Raw genomic sequence first — 20,793 nt, forward strand, 5'->3', positions numbered from 1 at the left:
AAATTTTAAGTGATGAGAATGATAAATATGAACTAAAATTTAATTTGTAATTAATGAAATAATTTCGTCCACAAATTATAGTATAATTTAACATATACATAATTTATTTTATTTAACAAAATAAAATGGTTTTTTTTTTAGTATTTTACAATATATATAGGATTTTTGCTATTAATTAATTAATTTTTTTTTTTTGTGTTGCCATTTACAATTAAAATTAATATTATTCATCTAACACAATTTTCAATAGAAATATATTATATTCTCTGATAAAATATCACATCAAAATACTATTTGAACAAAAATTTAAATCAACATTAATTTTAAATCAATTTCAAATTACAATCAAATAAATCCGTTTTAAAAAATATTATTATTTAACCTTAATTTTTTATTTAAAATATTTTACATATTAACAATTTTATGTTAAAATATATAAAAAAAATCAAAATATTATTTAAATAAAAATTTAAATAAATCCCTTATAAAAATACTATAATTTAACCTTATTTTTTTATTTAAAATATTATATATATTAACTAGTTTATGTTAGAATATATGAAAAAAAAAAAAAAAAACACAAATTAGCATAATAATAATAATAATAATAATAATAATAATAATAATTCACGCAAACATATTTATGTTTACTTTAATACACACACATTACAATTAGAGTTTGTTTGGCTGTGGTTTTAATTTAAAAGTATCATTATTCATTCTATATGTTTCTCATAAAAGTACTCTAATATTCTATTATTTTTTTCCTACAAAATATTATATCAAAATAATATTTAAGCAAAAATTTAAATTAATAATCAATTTCAAATCACAACTGAACAAAATAATAATTGTATGTATTTTGTCTTATAGGGATGACCGGATGCTGTGAGAATAGACTATTCTTATTTCATTTTTTTCAAGAAAAATAATTATCAAGTAAATTACAAGATAGTTTTACTTTTTATATTGTTTTTATTTTAATATCAAAAATAAAATAGACATTATATTATTTTATTACATTATATATCTATAAAATACTATTTTACCTTAATCTGTGTGCAAAAATTAAATAAAAAACTTATTAGCGAACATAGAGAGTGTATAATTATAAATTTATCTTTATTTTTTTAATCATTACTATCCAAATATTATTTCTTTTCACATTTAAATTAAAATTTACAATAACAAAAGCAAAAGAAACCTTTAGCCAATATTTTGTATACTATCAATTAAATATTAATATCTTTTAAATCACATGCAATAAAATTTGGGGCGAAGTCAGTAAATAATATCATAATATATTTTAAATAGTTATTTTTATCTTATTAGTATGTTTATTTAGTGTTTATAATAACTTAATTTTTCAAAAGTATTATAGAAATAAAAAAAACATAAATTTTAAATAGTAAACTTGTTAATTGAAATAATTATTCGATAATTTATAAATTAATATTAATATAATGGTCGAATATAAAATTATCTTTTTAATGTAAAATAAAAAAAATAAGTATTTTAATTTTTTTTCCAAAAAATTTCAGGAAAAATTTAAAAATAGACAAAATCATCGAAAAAACACAACCCAAACTATTTTAAAGAATTCTTTGAGTTTTTTCTTTTAAATTTTATATTTATTTTGAATAGTATTTAATATAATATTTTATAAAAAATAATATATTTTTATTAATTACAGTAATAATGTTATTTATATTTATAAAATATAAATAAATAAATATAAACTTTATAGAATACATAATAATTTTATTGAAAAATAAATATAGTTTTTTTTTATTAAAAATATTAAATGATAAAAAAAATAAACTCAAATACTCCTGGACTAATTATGATTACTTGAACACAAAAAAAAAATAATAATAAAAAATTACTTCGTCCGTCCCATTGAAAGGTTATCATTTTCTATTTTCGTCTATCCCAAAAGAAGATTACAATTTTTTAATTTAGTAATTGTACTACCTACATAACATAATAAATACCCTTTTAACTTACAATATATTACACAAATACCTTTACTTTTATATTATAAAATACTAATAAGGATATTTTTGTCTTTTTACTACAATCCAATATGATACTAATATTTAAAAATTTACGTTGAAAAAGCAAATGACACCCTTCTAATGGGACGGACGGAGTATATGACTTTACTTGAACTTCGTGGCTTGGGCCTGAGTGTTCGATCATCTTTGTGGATTGGACCTCTCAAATTGCAAGGGTTGGGTTTGGACTGTTGCTAGTTTTGGGCCTCTCATTTTTGGACTTCTGAGCTTAATTTTAATTTAAATAAAACTAAAATTTATCATTTTTTATAAAAATAAAATCAAAAAGAATTATTATGATTAATAGCGAGACCAAAAATTATTATTATTATTAAGATTTTGATTAAAATATAATAATGTGTTCTATTGCACGTTTATTTCGAATTGTATTTTATAACATTGAAGTTTAATTGTTGTACTATCGTACGTACATTTTTGCAAAGTCAGGTGACACTGAGGATGCAGCGGTGCAACAGCTCAAACATTAATTAATAGCTTTGGAAAATTTCTAATTATTTATTATCCAAATAATAATTGCTATATACCTTATTGTTTCTTGTTGGCACCATTAATTTTTTTGTCATAATATTAATTAAATATTTTTCTTATATAAAATATTAAATCATTCATAAATGATAAACTTAGAGATATTACTTTTGTATAATTGTATAATAGTACTCTTTCCTCCAAACTTAGGTCCGCCAAACTCTAAATGTCCCTTAAGTTTGGCGGAGAGAAAAGTATTTTATATAAGGTTATAAAAAAACTGTCTCTAAATTTAATAGACGAGGGAATATATTTATGTTGTCGTTAAAAATCGCAATTTACGGTTGATTTGGAAAGAGCCTATTGGAATTAATTTTTTTTTTTTTTTGTAGGTTCTTCAATCTCCTCAAGTAAGGATTTAGACTATCTCGTGATAGTTTTGTGATTAACATGGGTAAAAAAACTGAAATTCGAATTAAAAAGTACAATAATACTAAAAAGAAGATTAAAATTTCTTAAAGAACGCTGAAAAATGAACAAAGACGTAGAAAAATAAATTAAAGTATTAAAGAAAAATGGTAGAAAAAATATACTGAAAGAAAAAATGTATAAAAGTGATGAAGAATGTTGATCTAGTATGGATTTTCGAGATTATTATCTCGAGGGGGGAGTGTTGAATATTGTCTCACATTGGTTAATATATGAGAACTCCCATACTATATAAGGGTGAAGGGCCACTCCACCTATCACCAATTGATTTTAGGTTGGAAGTGCGGATCTTTTCCTAACATAGTATCAGAGTCACGGTGCCCATATTGAATTTAGATCTTGTATGGATTTTCGAGCTTATCATCTCGAGGGGAAATGTTGAATATATCATCTAGAATTTCATTTGAATGTCATTTTTATTCAATCTGCATGACATGGATGTCGATTCATAATTTGGATAAGGCCTTCTTCTTGGGTAGATTTTCCATATTCCTAACTTTTCTTCACAAATATCTCAACCTCCATTCTACAAAATAATCCCTCACTTTACATTTTTGATCGAATCTACACCTGAACGTACTCTTATGGACTGCTATAGGACTTGATTGGCCCGATTGGTATATCGGCCGCTAGGCCATGGGGCTGCTCGCTTTGGGCCTTCGGTTACAAAATCCTCATCGGTCACTGGCTATCTAGTTTCTTCATTTTTTATAAATTATAAATGCTCTCATAAAATTATATGGACAAAAGTTACATTGTAGTCCTAATAATTTTTAAAAATACCTGATGTTTCGACCATTCACTTGACCCTTCGAGAAGGCCTATATTCAGGACAAACCAGTCTGCCTTCGGTCATTTTCCGGAGCTTGCAAACGGGGTGTTGAAAGGTTACAGAACAACTTTTATTTCATGTCCAGCTGCCTCCGCATCATTCTTCCAGCTCCTAAAGTGAAGGATAGAACTTATTTTTGATAAACGTCTTCAATTCTTCTTCAGCTTCCATCAATTTGTACGCACTGTTAGATGAGTTGATTGATATAATGAACAGTCCTTCCAACGTTGGGGACCACTTACCTAGCCTCGCATATTTGGAACCTTCTAGGAGGACAACCTTCCACACTATATCGCCTTCCTGAAATGTCTAGGATCAACATGTTTTTTTCCGAAAGGCTAATTCGGCCTTCTCTTTAGTGTTTGGCACTAATTCTGGTTTAAAATACCTCGGGAATGTTTATGGGGCTTGATATAACACCCTCATAGGCGGACAATGCTCCACTATGTTCCTTGACAGCCCTGGAATTTCGTGATAATCCCACACAAAATAATATTTGAACTCTCGAATCAAGGTGATTACTATCTCCCCCCTCTTTTTATTCAGCAAATTATTGATCTGCGTTATCTGAAGAGCAACTTTATCTGCCAAATTGACCTCATCCAATGGGTCTTGCGCCTTATATAGTGGGGTCGGAAAATAAATTTCGTCTTCGCCTTGATCCAAAATAGGCGGCTGGGGAGGAGCTCCTAACTGCCAGTTGGGAAGGTGATTGGCATGAGTTTTGGCTTATATGAATAGACAATCGAAATTTCCTACTCTTGCTTTCAGATCCTGGAAGATCAGGTCGTCACTTATGATGAACATATGATCCATTGAGTTGTGTGTCTGCGTCGGTTTAGATCTCGAACCCTTTCACGGTTAGATTGCATTCCTTCCACACTCAGGCGTTTTCAACATCATAAACAATGGGTAAACATCGGGTAAGTAGTAAACAACCTCCGCATAATGAACTTACTTGGCTGGATTAACCTCTGCCTCCACCGTTTTAACATGATCTCCGTTCCAGTCGCTCCTGAAAATGACCGAGTAGGCCGGCTTCACTTCAATGACAAAAAAGACCATCTGGTCTGTCCTTGTTTTAACTGTTATATTAGCCACTAATATACCCGTTTTTGTATGTACATTTTCTGTAAATTCGGTCATCTGCATTGTTTTCGAGACGAGATCGTTCCGACTTTCCAATTTTTCTTAAGGTGGACAAGGTCATCAAGTTGACGGAAGCTCCTCCGTTGACTAGAACCTTGGTCACTATTCGTCTGTCAACATGTACAAATGACAAGTACTTTCATCCGCCAATTTTTGAAAAATTATTGGTTCTGGGCCGCTTTTCGGAATGTTGATATCTTGTTGTTCCGCCTAGCATAACGGACCGGCCCATTCGACCATCACATCCCCTTAAAAGTAGTTTGATTGAACCTGAGGGCTTTGAATTCTCGGGGCAAAAATCCTATCATGTTGACCTTGAAGTTGCCATTGTAGTGTAAGCCTCGTTCAAGATCTTGATAAGTGGCAATTATGTCCAAAATAGCTTCCGATATCTCGTCGCAATTGAGTGCTCCAATCATTGGTTCATTCTTTGGAATTTGGGTTGTTCTGGCGGCTATAGGAAATTTGGGATCACCATGACATTCACCATTCGCTAAGATATGCTTCAGCCTCCATTCTTTTCGGGCTTGAAACTAGTGACGTAAATTTTTCCGATCTAATTTTGGTCTTTCAGTGACCACTGCCTCCTAATCATTTGCTTGTTGCTCTTACCTAACCTTCTTGGTAGAGGTGGGCGGCGAGACATTGCTTTCGTATTCTCCTTTTCTGGGTCTTGGTAGGAGGTCGTGACCTCTGTTTTTTCTGGTTTATGGCCTAGGTTTCATTGTCCGAATATTTTTTGGGAAGACGTGTATAATGTGGTATAATTACCATCTAATCTATTATATTCACTAGCTAGACCTCTCCACAATTCTCAAAGTTTACTTCTACAATTGTGTTGGTAGGGAAAAGTCTATCCGAGTTCCTTCTCGGGGGTTTTATCAACCTCTCGAGTCATTTAAACACCAATTTTTGAGGGCTTGTCTCCCTTCTACCTTTTCCATATCTTGTTTTTGACCTTCCAGACCTTGTTGGACGAACTCCGACGATGTTTATTCATGTGTGGAAGGGCTCCATATCAAGCTTCATGTCAAGTTTTTCGGTCAGCCCGAGAAGACCTTCTTTGATATTTTTTTGCACTGTATTCCTGAATGCAGTTCCCAACTTGATGTCCATATAGCCAGTGCCATTTGCAATATAATTTTATGTTCAGATCTCCATCCGTCGGAATCTTATGCCCTTCCTTCAGACGAAGCTGGTTGTCCTTCAACAGAAATTCAAAACTTTGCTAAGTTTTGGCGATGTCGAATGAGTAAGACATCTTCAGATTTTTTTTTTTTTTTCCGTCGGGGTGGCTTAAGAGCTGAACATATATATGCCTTCCCCTACAAGATCTCGGCCAAATAGGTCTCATCTGGTTCATCCTTAACTTCGGTAGTTTCTTCATGTAATAGAAATGATGGTTTCTGCTCCGGAATTTTTAATTTCCAGCTATTTGAGCCTCTTTTAAGAGCGGCTCGTCCTTCATAGCTTTGGATATTAACTGCAGGAAGTCGTGATACTTCTGGAGAGCCAACTTATCACACAGTTGGTGCATCATGTTATCAATCACCATATTCACTACTTGGTTCTCTGCTATGCCAACTTGGCATCTGCTTTCGGACCTTTTGAAGCGTTCCAGAAACTATTCAACTGATTTTCCGCTGCGCAAACGCAAATTTGATAGGTCCAATACAGTTACCTTTGGGAGGGGACTGTAAAAATGCTCGTGGAAAGTCCTTTCCATGTCTGCCCAGGTATGGATGAAATTCGGAGGCATAAATGTATACCAAAAGAAGGTTGGGCCAATCAAGACAACAAGAATAACTGGAACTTATACCAGTCATTATTCTCAAACTCTCCTCCACACTAAGCCGTAACATGTTTGATTATAGAACAAGAGTCTTCCCCTAAAAATAGTGAAAAGTCGGGGATCCGAGTGTTTCGGGTAATGGATGATCTATGGTGATTTAACCCGAAAAGAACCTCTAGTAATGGGGTCTTGACGGTAGTCAAATGGAATTGCCATAAATTCTATTAATCGTATCCTCTATCACTTGTGGATTTATGACAGGATGTGGAAGTGGCATCATCTCTGCTTGCGGTCTAAGCTGTTCGGGAGCTGCCTGAACGGGCAACAGATTGTATAACAACGTACGGGAAGGCCTGATGTGCAGGCCCTTGATGCAAGACATGAGCTTAAATACCTTCTGTAACCTCTCTAAAGACCGGTGTCTATTCTGGTGGGCTCGTTTCTGGGGTTTGACATTGTTGTTTGGATAAGAGATCCATAGTCTTGTTGTAACCTGGAAGCAACAGAGAATTAGCCTTCTTCGGCAGCTCCCTACCCCCAACATATTGGGATGGCGTTAGGACTAGTCCCCTCTTGTCCCCCATGTCATTTCAGGAGGTGTCGGGACAAATGAAGATGATGGAGCTGCTTATGTCCATGTCCCTCAAGCACTTGAGGTCCCTTGTCTGGCGTAGGGTTTTCCTAAAGACCAGTGCCTATTATAGTGGGCACGACCGGTGCCTAAGTAGAGGTCTTTCAGAGTCAGTGCCCTTACGAAAAAGGGGGACATGACTTTGAGCATTTGAGAGGTCGGATCTGCTGCAAAATTAATAGAGAGACCTGCAGGAGGCCAAGAGTATGTTTGACAATTAGTTGATAGCTGTTAGCTGATTCGATTAGCTGGTTTGACTAACTGATTCGAATAGCAGTTTGTATAAAAGTTTTGGTAAAATAGTGGTTTCATATTAGCTGTTTATACGTAAAATGACAATTAATGATATTTTTTATATTATTTTTAAAATATGTAGATGTGCTCTTCATTGTATAAGATTTTTTAGAATTTTTATTATTACTTACTGAAAATTATGAAAATTTTATTAGAATATTTTTTTGTTATTTTTTAAATATTTTGTAGAAAAATTGTATATAATTTTTTATTAAGTTAATTTTTAATTAATTATTTTTATTATTTACAATTTTAAATAAATTTATTCTAATATATTTATCAGTAATAAAAAAAAATTGTGACAAACAATATATAATATATATAAATAAATTAATAATAATTTCAATTATATCAAATTTATAAAAGTAAATTTAAAATTTAACTAAAAATATATATTAATATAATTAATAAATACTATAATGAAAATTATATTAATGTGTCTAAAATGAATGCTTTATTTTTAAGGTTAAATAAGAAATTAAAAAAATTAAGGTGAAATAACTATTCTGAAACGTCGAGATATACATCGTTTCAAAAATTAGTTTTTTGAGGCCAATAAATTATTTCAAAAAGCTAATTTACCAAACACTGAAATTAACTTTTTGATTGACCAAACAACTAAAAGTTGTTCAATAAGCTAAAAGTTCTCTAAAAAGCTGGTTTCTAAACACCCCATAAGTCTCTGGCTGGCTGGAAATAACCATTGGGGCTTTGTTTTATCGAGTTTCTTCTTCCCAAAACAGTACAAATTCATTCCGAATGGTCAGTTTCGAAACGTCGGAAATGTATCTAGAAAGTTCCAAAGTGGACTCATGGAGGGATGCTGGATTTCTCCATGAATTTATTGTTGAAGTACACTAATAGGAACGCTGATGATCTGATCTGGCCTTCCAGCAGCTGCGAATGCCTCATCATGTGGAACTACTTTGGGTGTGGGCGAGAGGATGAATTGCCGATTTTTCTTTGTTTGTACACATCTTTGCAGTTTTTGGCGGCAATTTTTTTTTTCCGGAGTTGTATGCAAGATCATAAGATGTTGCAGTGCCACTAGGCATGCCAAATCTGTTGTCGTAAAAAATTGCCACTTATGGACTACTTGGAAAAGGCCTGTCGGAATTAATTTTTTCAAAGGATTTTCTGGTCTCTTCAAGTAAAATTTGGGCTATCGCGCAATAGTTTTGTGAATAACAAAGCGAGAAGGCCGAAATTCGAATTCAAAGGTACAATAATACTAAAAAGAGGCTTAAATTTCTTGAAAAATGCAGAAAAATGAACAAAGTTGTAGAAAAAATAAATTAAAGTGCTGAAGAAAATTGATAGAACAAATATACGTAAAGAATAAAATGTATAAAAGTGATGAAAATTTTCATTCAGAAAGAAGGCTTTGTATGACCTTAAGCAAACACCACGAGCCTGATATGAAAAACTAGTTGAATACTTTATTTTTGTGGTTTTAAAATATCTGATGCCGATTCCAGCGTGTTCATAAATTTGGAATCAAATTTGCACCTTTTTTATCGGAAAGATCAAGGGTTTTATAGATATAAAATAAATAATAATATTTACAAATACACCGGGCATACCCGTGAGGGAAAAAAACTAGTAAAAATAGAATAAATTCCAAATTTATCATATTGATCAACATGCCGAGAGATAACTACTAACAAAAGTAAAATACATAAAATAAAAGCAACAAGCCCTCAACTCAAATATACTAATAAATAAATAAAAGTATGAAAGAATGGAATCATCCAAAGCAGAGGTTGTGATTCATGTGCTTGATCCTCTTCATTTTCGATTAGAAGGGTCTGCAGATATAAAATTACGAAAACAACAAATTTTAATTGTTGATGCAGGTATGTTCAGCTCCAAAGAAATTCTCTAAAGATCCCTTGTTTTGGCTACTCCAAATATAATAGATGGTAGTGGCGAAAGAAACATGTTTCATGAACTTAAGGTTAGGGTCAGGATTACGATCATTTTGGAGCCAAGTAACCGATGTTTTTGATGGAATCCAAGTTCCTCGCAATTTTTAGCCAACTGCATATATCCAGCCATACTTTCGAAGCAAAAGAGCACTTGAAAAATAGGTGATCAATATCCTCAACATAATCTTTACAAAGAACACAAAATGGATCAATATCAAGGAAAGACAAACGATTTTTAGTTTTTAATTTACCGCAAATAGCAAACCACAAAATAAATGTGTGCTTTGGCAGCGTTGCAACATTCCAGATTGTTGCAACATAGTCATATCGGGGGCCAAGGGCCTTGTAGTAGCGCTCCTAACATAAAAGGTTTTTGCGGTTAAAAATTTATATATAATACATCAGAGGCAAGTTCACTCACTCAGCCCGTCTTTCGATATCCGATACGTCCCCTGTCCCGGAGGTGCTATGCATTCTTGAACCAAACATTTTTCTTAAAAGTAGTCCAGAATTAAATCCATTTTAAGAACTAACATGAAATATGTCATGTCATACTTTTAAAAGTAAAGTCTAATCCCCGTTAATCACAAAATACGCATCATGCCATGCCAATAGTGAAATGATGCAACAAAGATATCGAACTCGACAACCATGCATATGCGCGCGCACACACACACACACACATATATATACCTCCGTCGAACTAAGCATTCGGAATAACCTCGGCTTTATAATTATAAGCTCACTAGACCATCATTAATAAATAGCCGAAAAATCATCGGCTCAAGGAAGGACCTGATAACCCATAATAATACTCACCATACGACTCCCACAATCAATACATGGATAACCGAACATTGTCGTAATTAACCACAAGACGCCCCAAAGTCTGTGATAACGAAGATAGGACCCTCCTGTCTAGCCCTATCCCGTTTAATGTATTAGAATCAGTGCAACCTGGAATCACCCAAAAGAAACCTGTAAACTCTACTCCCCCTCGCACGCCCTAACAGGATCACATTTGGAGTTTGACATATGATTCTAAACTATCGATAAACCTCACCACTGGTCAGCCCAATGAGTAAAAAGAAAATTCAGCTTAGTAAGAAACGCACAAAGAAAATCCCAAGAGATATAATCGGAATCCTTGCGGAGGTGGAGCTTTATCATACATTGAGCGGAGCTCATCTTTCTCGAGTAGTGTTTGAGGAGCTCTTGAAGTAAAAAGACGTTCTCCGTCATAAGATGCCTATGAACAAAAGCCCATTGAGATAAATCAATAATGTTGCTAAGGCCAATTTTAATCCTATTGGCCAGGATTTTAGAGATCACCCTAAAAATAACTTTGCAACAAGCTATCGGCCTAAAGTCCCCCACTCCAGGCGCAGTGGTAGTCGTAGGGATGAGAACGAGGATGGTATGATTAACCTCTTTGAGGAGTTTCCTATTGGTGAAGAAATCATTGATTTCCGAGAAGACATCAAGGCCAAAAATACCCCACGCCGCAATAAAGAACCAATGGAGAAACCATCATTACCGGGAGATTTATCGATACCCATGAGTTTAAGGACCAAGAGGACCTCATCCATAGTAACTGGGGCCAAGATCTCATAGTGAATAGAATCGGGAATTAAGGGACCATTAAGGATGATCTCGTCATAAAGATCAACAACATCCGAGGTTGTCCCAAGAAGTTGCTTATAAAAATCCATGGCTTCCCCCACAACTTGATCAAGAAATGAATTATCTATTCACTTCGAAATGAAGAATCTAGGCAAAATGGGTTGTTTTCTTGGTATCAAAGTCGAATGATCAAAAGAAGGATACTTCCTTTCACATAAATGATATGCTGATATGCAAGAAAACTTTTGAAATGCTTTAGAATGAAGGAATCAAAAGGAAAAGCTACGCCAATGGAACCACAACTCAAACTAAAGAAAAATTTAAAAGAGTTGTTAAAGAATACTACAAAGTTCAGACAACTTGTTGAAAGCTTAATTTATCTAACTATTAGAAGACCTGAAATTTTTTATTCAATTGGCATCATTTCTCAACATATGCAGAATCCAAGAACCACTCATTTAGAATTTGGAAAAAGAGTTCTATGCTATGTGAAAAATACAATGGACTTTGGTCTCATGTATAGTTGTCGAAATAATTTTATACTGAGAGAATATTGTGATGCGGATTGGACAAGCGACGAAAATAATCGTCATTCAAGTTCTGGTTATTCTTTCAACATTGGTTCAGCTGGGGTTCCATGGTGCAGCAAGAAACAAACACATGTTGTTCTTTCGAGCTGCGAGGATGAGTATATTGCAACATCTATGGCAGCGAAAGAATGCGTTTGGTTAAAGAGACTGATAGAAGAAATTTCTGGAAAGACCAACTGTGCTGTAAACATTATGTGATAACGAGAGTGCCGTCAAACTAGCTTCAAATCCAATTTTTCATGCTCGAATAGAGCACATAGAAGTTCGTCATCATTATGTTCGTGAGAAGGTTCTTAATGGCAATATATTGATGTGAAAGTAGTTTCCTCAACTCATCAAGTTGCAGATATATTTACGAAGATCTTGAAAAACTCCAAGTTTGAATCTTTTAAAATAACCTTAGAGTCATTGATGAAAATCATGCACGAAGAGGGAATTACAAAAATTAGTGCATATTATTTTATATCATTTTATATTTATATCAATGAGTTGGTTAATATCTTGTTTTTAATTCATTTGAATATTTTCATATTATTTTCAATTCAATAATGAGTGTGTACTATTTTTTTTTTCTTAGTAAGTTCCATAATTTTTATACAACCATATATACATTTTTTGTTTCATGTGCAACATGATAATAGATGGCAATGATCCAATAATATATTTGATGCTATTCCTAATAGATGGCCTGGTGATGGTGTGGAGGTTGGACTTGTGACCGAAATAAAAATGACTCCATTTATTTTGTTTGGTCATTTTACATTCTCTGAATCCATTTATGTATCACATTCATAGAGAAAGACATAGGCTCTGTTTACGGATAAGATTTTAGCTTTGATTTTATTATTTTAATTTTATTTTTTCTTCAAAAATATCAAATCAAACCTTCAATCTTTACTTATTTTATTACACTAAAATTTAATTTTACATTGAGAACATTATATCAATACATATATATCACATCAAATAACTATTTCAATTCCAAATTTTACTATTCAAAATCAAAATTAAAATCAAAATCCAAAAACAAACCTCAATATATTTGTATATTGATGCAATATATTTATTTTATCTATTTTTTATTTTTTTATTATTTATTATTTATATTTATTAGTATCTTATTTTATTTCAATCTTATAAAATATCACATTAAATTTATTATTTAAATATTTAATTTTTTACTATTTTTTTAAAAAATATTTACTAAAATTTGATATTAAAAAAAATATGGTATCTAATTTATTATTTTTAAAAAAATCACAAAAAATCTTATCTATTAATCCAAATATTCTGCATTTTTTATATTTTTCAAACTTAATTATCTATTTCACGAATAAGAGAATCAATAAGAGAATCTGAATTAATTTTCTACCATTTCCATCCAATTTCATTGTCTGTACTAATGCTCTTCACAGCTCGCTGCTCCCTCCCTTGGTCTAAATTTCAAAAATAAAACCACCGAGAGAGCCTCGTACATACTCAATTCTTCTTATCGCTTTTTTGGCATGATCGATTGAAAGCTAAGCTCCGAGTGATAATGAAAACTAGATAGAAAATTCCAGCATACATAAATGCAGGATGGGCCTGATTTGAAGGGGGTAGCCGAAATGCTTCCCCCACCGAACCGAACCACTGCACATGCCTTTTGCAATTGACAGTGGATAATGCCAGCAAAACCCTCATTGGAGTCGGCCCCATCTCATCTGCCATGGCACCGCCACAGCTCTCTATTCTAAACAACAACCGCCCATTTCCTCATGTCGTACCATATAGTCCTCGCTCGCTTTGTTTTTGAATTTTCTACTTAGGTATCTTCTTTTGCTGCTGCAAGCTAAATATTGGTAGACAGCAGGATATCATATTCAGGAAGCATTAAGGAATTCCCATCCAGCCGAACTTGTTTTCTTGTTGTTTTGAATTCATGATTTAGTGGCGATGGTGACAAGGAAAGGGCATTATTGTTATTATTATCATTGCTGTTATTTTTGTGTTTGGTTGCTCCTGTTTGCGGCGCGGTTTGGGTGCGGAATTCACGACAGGGATGTGTGGAATTCGTATTTGGAAGAGAGCACGGAGAAGGAGAGGAAACTTGAGGTTAGGTTTGACAGGCCTGCTAGGAACTGGACAGATGCTCTTCCCATCGGCAATGGCCGCCTTGGCGCCATGATTTGGGGCGGCGTCGTCAACGAGACCATCAATCTTAACGGTATGTATCTATCTTCTGTTCCGCTTCTACGGATAATATAATAATTCCTTCATTTATTTATTGTGGAATTCCTTGGATGCAATCGATTTGGTTTGTATGCGATGGATGATTAGTTTAAACTGAAACTGAAAGAGAATGGTGAACATGTAAGATTGGGAATTAATTTGATTGATCCTTCTTGTTTGTTTGGTGTTGCAGAGGACACACTCTGGACAGGAGTTCCGGGCAATTACACAGATCCAAAAGGTCCAACCATTCTATCTGAGGTCAGAGCCCTTGTCGACAAAGGGCTGTATGCCGAGGCCACTGCTGTTGCTGCCAATTTATCTGGACATCCATCTGATGTATGCTGCTTGATTAGCTTTTGTTGTTTTGTAGACTGTATTTGATTTTGATTTTGATTTTGATATCTGCTGATGTGATTGCTAGCTGCCATGGTGTTGTTATATGTTGCTGACCTTACCTGACCTGTGAATTTTCTTTTTCCATGTGTTGTGTGAAGCTGTCTGATTAATAATGTTGGTTTTTGTATCGTCTGGATTGAATGAATGCAGGTTTACCAACTGTTGGGAGACATAAAGTTGGAGTTTGGAGAATCTCACGCTGCATACGATGTAGAGAGTTATCGGAGGGTGCTAGATTTAGACACGGCAGCTGTAAGAATTCAGTATTCTGCCAATGGAGTCGAGTACCTGAGGGAATACTTCGCATCATATCCAGATAATGCAATTGTGTTGAAGTTGTCTGTAAACAAGCCGTCGAGTCTCAACTTCACATTATATTTGGACAGCCAAATCCATCATCACTCTTACGTGAGTAACAACAGCCAGATCATTTTCAAAGGGGGCTGTCTTGGCGTAAGAATGCCACCACTGATCTTTGGAAGCTCTGATCCTAAAGAAAAGCGCCTCCCGAAGCTCCCTGAAAGTGGAAATCCTAAAGGGATTCATTATTCAGCAGTTGTTGATTTGCAGAGCAGTAATCGCGCTCATTATATCGAGGATGATCGAAAGATACGGGTGGAGGGCTGCGATTGGGCCGTCATCCGTCTCACAGCAGCCTCATCATTTGATGGTCCGTTTACCAAGCCAGAGGATTCAAAAAGGGATCCTACTTTTGAGTCTTCACAGATGATGGATTCTGCAAAAATGTATTCATACTCTCAACTTTACTCGCGACATGTTTCTGACTACCAAGAGCTCTTCCACCGTGTCTCGCTGCAGCTTTCTATGAGCTCTAATAATGCTAGTAGATCAGCTACCACAGCGCAACGGATCAAGTCTTTCAAAACAGACGAAGATCCCTCCATGGTTGAGCTTCTGTTTCAGTATGGCCGGTATCTGTTAATTGCTTGTTCCCGACCAGGAACTCAAGTCTCGAACTTGCAAGGGATATGGAACAAGGATGTCGAGCCTGCCTGGGAGTATGTTCTATTATATATATTAATTGTATCTACACAACGATATGATGTACTTAATTATGTGTTTGTTTGTTTTATCATCCCATCCCAGCGGCGCTCCTCACTTGAACATTAATCTCCAAATGAACTATTGGCTTTCTCTGTCGGGCAACCTTAAGGAGTGTCAAGAGCCATTGTTTGACTACATCTCCTCTCTGTCAATCAATGGAAAGAAAACAGCAGAGGTGAAGCTCTCTTTCCTCCATTAATTATTATTATTGTCAAGTATTTGGCTGCTGAGGCTGTTAACTGTTTTGTTTTACATATTTTTTTGAGCTACGTAAATAGCAAGGGTTTTTGTGTACAACCTTCATGGATTTAGTTGCAGAATATTACAGGTAAATTACGGTGCGAAAGGGTGGGTTGCGCATCAGGTGTCGGATATATGGGCAAAAACATCCCCTGATCGCGGCCAAGCAGTGTGGGCTTTGTGGCCAATGGGTGGAGCGTGGCTATGCACGCACTTGTGGGAGCATTACGCATACACACTCGACAAAGTAAGAAAAACTTATTGTGATGTTGTGCACTTGTTGATGAGTTTAAATACTGAAGAACTTCTGATAGGTTTTAGATGATCTTATTGTTTGACACAATGATGTTAGTGATAAATATTCGAATTTGTGTACAGGAATTTCTCAGAAACAAAGCATATCCGGTGATGGAAGGCTGCACGGCGTTTCTACTGGACTGGTTAATCGAAGGCAGTGGTGAATTTCTTGAAACTAATCCGTCAACATCCCCCGAGCACATGTTTATTGCTCCCGATGGGAAGCCTGCTAGTGTTAGCAACTCGTCGACTATGGACATTCAAATCATTCGAGAGGTTTTCTTGTCGATTATCAAAGCTGCCGAGGTGAATCTCAAACCACAAACTCTGTTCTGTGTGTTATTTATAATTCACCGACATGATGGTTTGCTACTAAAATAGGAACTCGGAAAAAGCAGCGATGCACTAATTGTACGAGTTCATAAAGCTTTACCACGGCTTCCTCCAATGAGAATCGCCGGAGACGGTTCCATCATGGAATGGGTAAGTATGCTTACAGAATCCTTTCAATCTGTTGCCTGCCTTTTCAACATTCTTCCTCACCATTGTTGTACAGGCTCTCGATTTCAAAGATCCGGAGGTGCACCATAGACATGTGTCACATCTATTTGGCCTCTTTCCGGGGCACACCATCACTGTCCAAGACTCGCCCGACCTATCCAAAGCAGCAGAAAACACCCTGAATAAACGAGGTGGCATTTTAACAAATTCATTCTTTTTAACTACTTACCACTTTCTTATGTTCGACGTTCTGGAGCAGGAGAGGACGGTCCAGGATGGTCGACGACATGGAAAGCCGCACTATGGGCGCGCCTCCATAACAGCGAGCATGCTTACCGCATGGTAAAGCATCTCTTCGACTTGGTGGATCCAGACCGGGAAGGCGAGTTTGAAGGCGGTCTGTACTCCAACCTCTTCACTGCCCATCCACCTTTCCAGATCGACGCAAACTTTGGATTCACGGCAGCTGTGGCAGAGATGCTGGTGCAGAGCAATGGGAAGGACTTGTACCTGCTTCCAGCCCTCCCCAGGGATAAATGGCCCAACGGCTGCGTGAAAGGCGTGAAGGCGCGCGGCGGGGTGACGGCGAGCGTGTGCTGGAGAGATGGGAAGCTGCTTCAGTTAGGGTTGTGGCTGATTGGTAATGGAAATGGTAATGGTGGTAAGGAGATGAAGAGGAGCCTCAGGCTAAGGCTGCATTACAGTCACAGAGGGGAAGGGAGGACAGTTACTGTTGCAGAGGAAGTGTTATTATTTTCAGGTGTTGTCTACACTTATGATCACCAATTGAACTGCATCAACAAATATGAACTCCACTCAACCCCTAGCTAGTTTTTTTTTTTCATTGCTTATTTTAATTTTAATTTCAAATTTGGGGGAGGGAGTGCATTTCTTGACTTGACTTAGTCGTTTTGTATTCTCTGGATCATTATCATTTAATTATTATTATTATTTTTATTTGTTTTTTTTCCGTTGGAATTCGCATTCGCTATCCGAAAGTGTGTATTGAATAAATCGTTGGCTGAATCTAATACCATGCAAATTAGATTCGACAGATAAATTACACTAAGCTAATTATTTAATTATTTTTGTATTATGGAGCAAGTTAAAAGAGATTTTTTTTTTTTCACTATAAATATTATATTCATGTGTTTATGTTTAATATTTTCTCTATCCACTTAAAAAGCAAGAAATTTGCTTAAGTTTAATAAACATGGTATTTTAATAATAGTTGTTATTTTACCGGACTATAATATATAAAACTAATGTGAAAATATTGAAGTAAATAATTATAAATATAGGCTATTGTAAGGTGTATATATATAAAAAATAAATAAATATTTTGTACTACGATGATAAAAAATAATACTGAAAGTATGAAAGTATATATGAAGGGTGTGTTTGTTTGAAGGATTTGTAAAGATTTTTACTATTCATCTCATTTTTTCCCCCCAAAAACATCAAATCAAACACCTATTTTTCATTTTTTATATTATACTAAAAATCAATTTTACATTCAAAACATCACATCAACACCTATTTATATCACATCATACAACTATTCAAATTCAAAATTTTTACTATTCAAATCTCAACTCAAAATCCAAACCCCCAAACAAACACACCCGAAATTTATGGAGCAGCAGTGTAGACATTTTGTATCCAGAGATATACCAAGCTTTAATTATAAAGCCTGAATTTTATAAAATATATTTAAATATTAGTATACTTTTTGAGATAACTATAATATATATATATGATCATATTATCTTTGTAGGAGGAAGCAGTTCGAATACAAAAATGAAATAAATCTTTTTTTTTTTGAAAGCTCTACGAAAAAAGACAGAAGATTTACATAAAAAGAAACTTGATCCATACATGTTTCAATCGAAAGCCTTTGAAAAATATATTTTCAAAAGAAAATGCAAAAAAAGTGAACAGAGAAATTTTGAAACTTTTTCATTTGAATGCAATACAATTTCTCGTTGCTGATAGTAGTATTTAATACTAAACGATAATTGATATGATTGCATCCATTGGACCTAGAGTTTTTTTTTTTTTTTATTATTTTATGGAGTTAAAGGGCCTATTGGTCAACAAATTGGAGGTAAATATTTAAACGAGAAGATGCAATAAATTGTGATAGATATATATCATAAATTTTATGATGTATTGTGATAGATATATAATATATCTGTACAAATAAAGCAAAGACTGCAGACTTTGTCTACGTCTTAATTGATAAAGTTGTGGAATCAGTAGAATTTGATAATATTATACAAATTGTAACTGATAATAAAATTATTACGAAGGATATTAATTATTTTAATTTTAATATATAATTATTTATATAATAAAATAATTATTTTACTAATATATTTTTAATTATCTACTAATTCAACGTCACTGCGGGAAGGAGTGTTATGTTTCAGAGGGCAGAAGCAGGAGGAGCAATCAAAGGCAAGTCAACCTCGTCGCACCATTCGACACACCTCGTCTCGAAATAACTGCTCTTTATATCATTAGGGCAGTAGCTGACCCACACGCGCCCGCCAATCCTCCACTTCACCACGCTCCCTTCCATCTCCTTGCTCACCCTCCACGCCACCCCGCCGCCGCCGCAGTCTTCACCGGAAAATATCAATCCCCCCGATTTCGCAAACGGCCGCCCTCCTCCCGCGTACCGCCTCGGAAATCCGTTCCCGCCGACGGCGGGTGGCTTCCACGCGGCGACTTCGACGCCAGTGGAGTTGTCGCAGAGAACCGCCTCGAACACGGCGGCGTTCCCCTCGACGTCCTGGTCCCACCTCCAGTTCTTCATCTTCGTTCTCGTCGCAATCCTGGCCGTCGATTTCACCGCCGGAGAAACCTTGGAATTTCCCGATTTACCCTTCAACGTCCTCTGCATCTCCATCTCCTTTTCTACATTGTCCGTCGACCGGCCCAGGGTCAAACCGGCGACGTAACTTTCCCCGATTTCGGGCCCGACCCAGACCCGTACCCGCGACGGGAAGTGCTTCTCCTCAAACTCCAACGAATCCTCGTCGCTAAACCCGAGCTTCACGACATGGAATCTGAGGTTGTCCACCCGCGCCTTCACCTGGATGTAATTGTCGGAATATTCGACTGAATATTCCATCTGGATTACAGCCTCCAGCTGCTGGTGAGCTAAAGCGTATTTAAGGAAAGATTCTTTGGCTCCGATGACGGCCGGAAAGTCGCGTTTTTCTGACGAAGACTGCACGCACTGCATGGATTTCACCGGAGAGTAGCCCTTGAGAATCCAAAGCCCGTGGGCTTCCGTGGCGTAAGAAAATCCGACGTTCTTGGCCGGAAAAGTCGTCGGAGATTTTTGTCCTCTGATTTCGATATCTTTAAGGATGAGGAGCTTGGCAAGAATGTAGCCGAGTGTGCGTAAGAAGCAAAGCTCGACGTCGGTCCCGACAGTGATCAAGAAATTCTTGAGGACGGGGGCGTAGGATAAGGCGTCGAGGTTGGGGGCGAGGACGGAGTGGAAGTAGAAGCTGCCGACTTCCGCCGGCGCGTCGAGGACGCAGAGCCAGAAGAGGCGCGTGAGGAACACGAGGTCGAAGAAGCTGGAGAAGGACTCGGGGGCGTGGGAGTCGAGGACCCACGACACCGGGTCGGGCTTCAGCTTTTGAAGCTGGGAGCGGGGGCAATTGCAGTTCCAGTGCGCGTTGGGCGAACGCGCCGCTATTTCCTGCAGGAGCTGAAGGACGAGCGGCAAGAATGGCTTCTCCGACGACAGGGGACACGTGTCGGAAGTCCAGACCGGCTTCTCGGCGTCGGAAGAATTGAATCCGACGAAGTGCACTGAAAATGTAATAGAAACAGCTACTTCCGACTTGGAGTCGTCGTCACCATTTACCATTACCCGTTCTGCTCTCAGCTCAATCGACGACGAGTTGGAAGAACCGAGCTGGAACGAGTCGACTCGTTCCGACTCGGGAAGTTGAGAAATCCACGACCAAATATCCATTAATTAATTAATGTATCTTCTTCAATTCTTGATTCTTGTAAGAAGTGGGTGCTGCCGGCAGAGTGCTGTGGAATTTAAGGAAGAAATGGGTGGCGGAGAGAACGCCACTTAATTAATGATTATATCATGTATAATCTGGTGAAGAATTGGGGTTCAGAGAAATGGGATTTAGGGTTTCTGGTGGAGATTCGTTAAGGACGACAAAACTT

The 20,793-nt window shown here is 36.0% G+C and overlaps 2 protein-coding genes across 2 annotated transcripts; one reads left to right on the plus strand and one right to left on the minus strand.

Moving 5' to 3' along the window:
• The first annotated feature begins 13,478 nt into the window (after positions 1 to 13,478).
• Positions 13,479 to 17,535, plus strand: LOC127255773 (alpha-L-fucosidase 2). The gene is made up of 9 exons (XM_051281504.1): positions 13,479 to 14,077; positions 14,276 to 14,421; positions 14,632 to 15,500; positions 15,589 to 15,721; positions 15,875 to 16,033; positions 16,165 to 16,389; positions 16,465 to 16,566; positions 16,640 to 16,775; positions 16,844 to 17,535. Exons 1-9 carry the CDS (start codon positions 13,807 to 13,809, stop codon positions 17,413 to 17,415), a joined length of 2,613 nt encoding a protein of 870 aa, XP_051137461.1. The 5' UTR covers positions 13,479 to 13,806; the 3' UTR covers positions 17,416 to 17,535.
• A 1,252-nt stretch (positions 17,536 to 18,787) lies between these two features.
• Positions 18,788 to 20,717, minus strand: LOC127251851 (uncharacterized). Its single transcript, XM_051275761.1, has one exon. The coding sequence runs from the start codon at positions 20,582 to 20,584 to the stop codon at positions 19,013 to 19,015; it is 1,572 nt and encodes a 523-aa protein (XP_051131718.1). The 5' UTR covers positions 20,585 to 20,717; the 3' UTR covers positions 18,788 to 19,012.
• Between the last annotated feature and the right edge of the window lie 76 nt (positions 20,718 to 20,793).

This window comes from Andrographis paniculata, unplaced genomic scaffold (genome assembly GCF_009805555.1).
Source record: "Andrographis paniculata isolate CXL003 unplaced genomic scaffold, ASM980555v1 Contig12END, whole genome shotgun sequence".
NCBI lineage: Eukaryota > Viridiplantae > Streptophyta > Magnoliopsida > Lamiales > Acanthaceae > Andrographis > Andrographis paniculata.

Bases quoted from the DNA above. Each gene is read 5' to 3' on its own strand.
- LOC127255773 (XM_051281504.1), top strand. From the start codon at position 13,807: ATGGTGACAAGGAAAGGGCATTATTGTTATTATTATCATTGCTGTTAT. The intron at 14,422-14,631 runs GTATGCTGCTTG...GAATGAATGCAG, and splicing joins TATCTGGACATCCATCTGAT to GTTTACCAACTGTTGGGAGA. The intron at 16,776-16,843 runs GTGGCATTTTAA...GTTCTGGAGCAG, and splicing joins AAACACCCTGAATAAACGAG to GAGAGGACGGTCCAGGATGG.
- LOC127251851 (XM_051275761.1), bottom strand. From the start codon at position 20,584: ATGGATATTTGGTCGTGGATTTCTCAACTTCCCGAGTCGGAACGAGTC.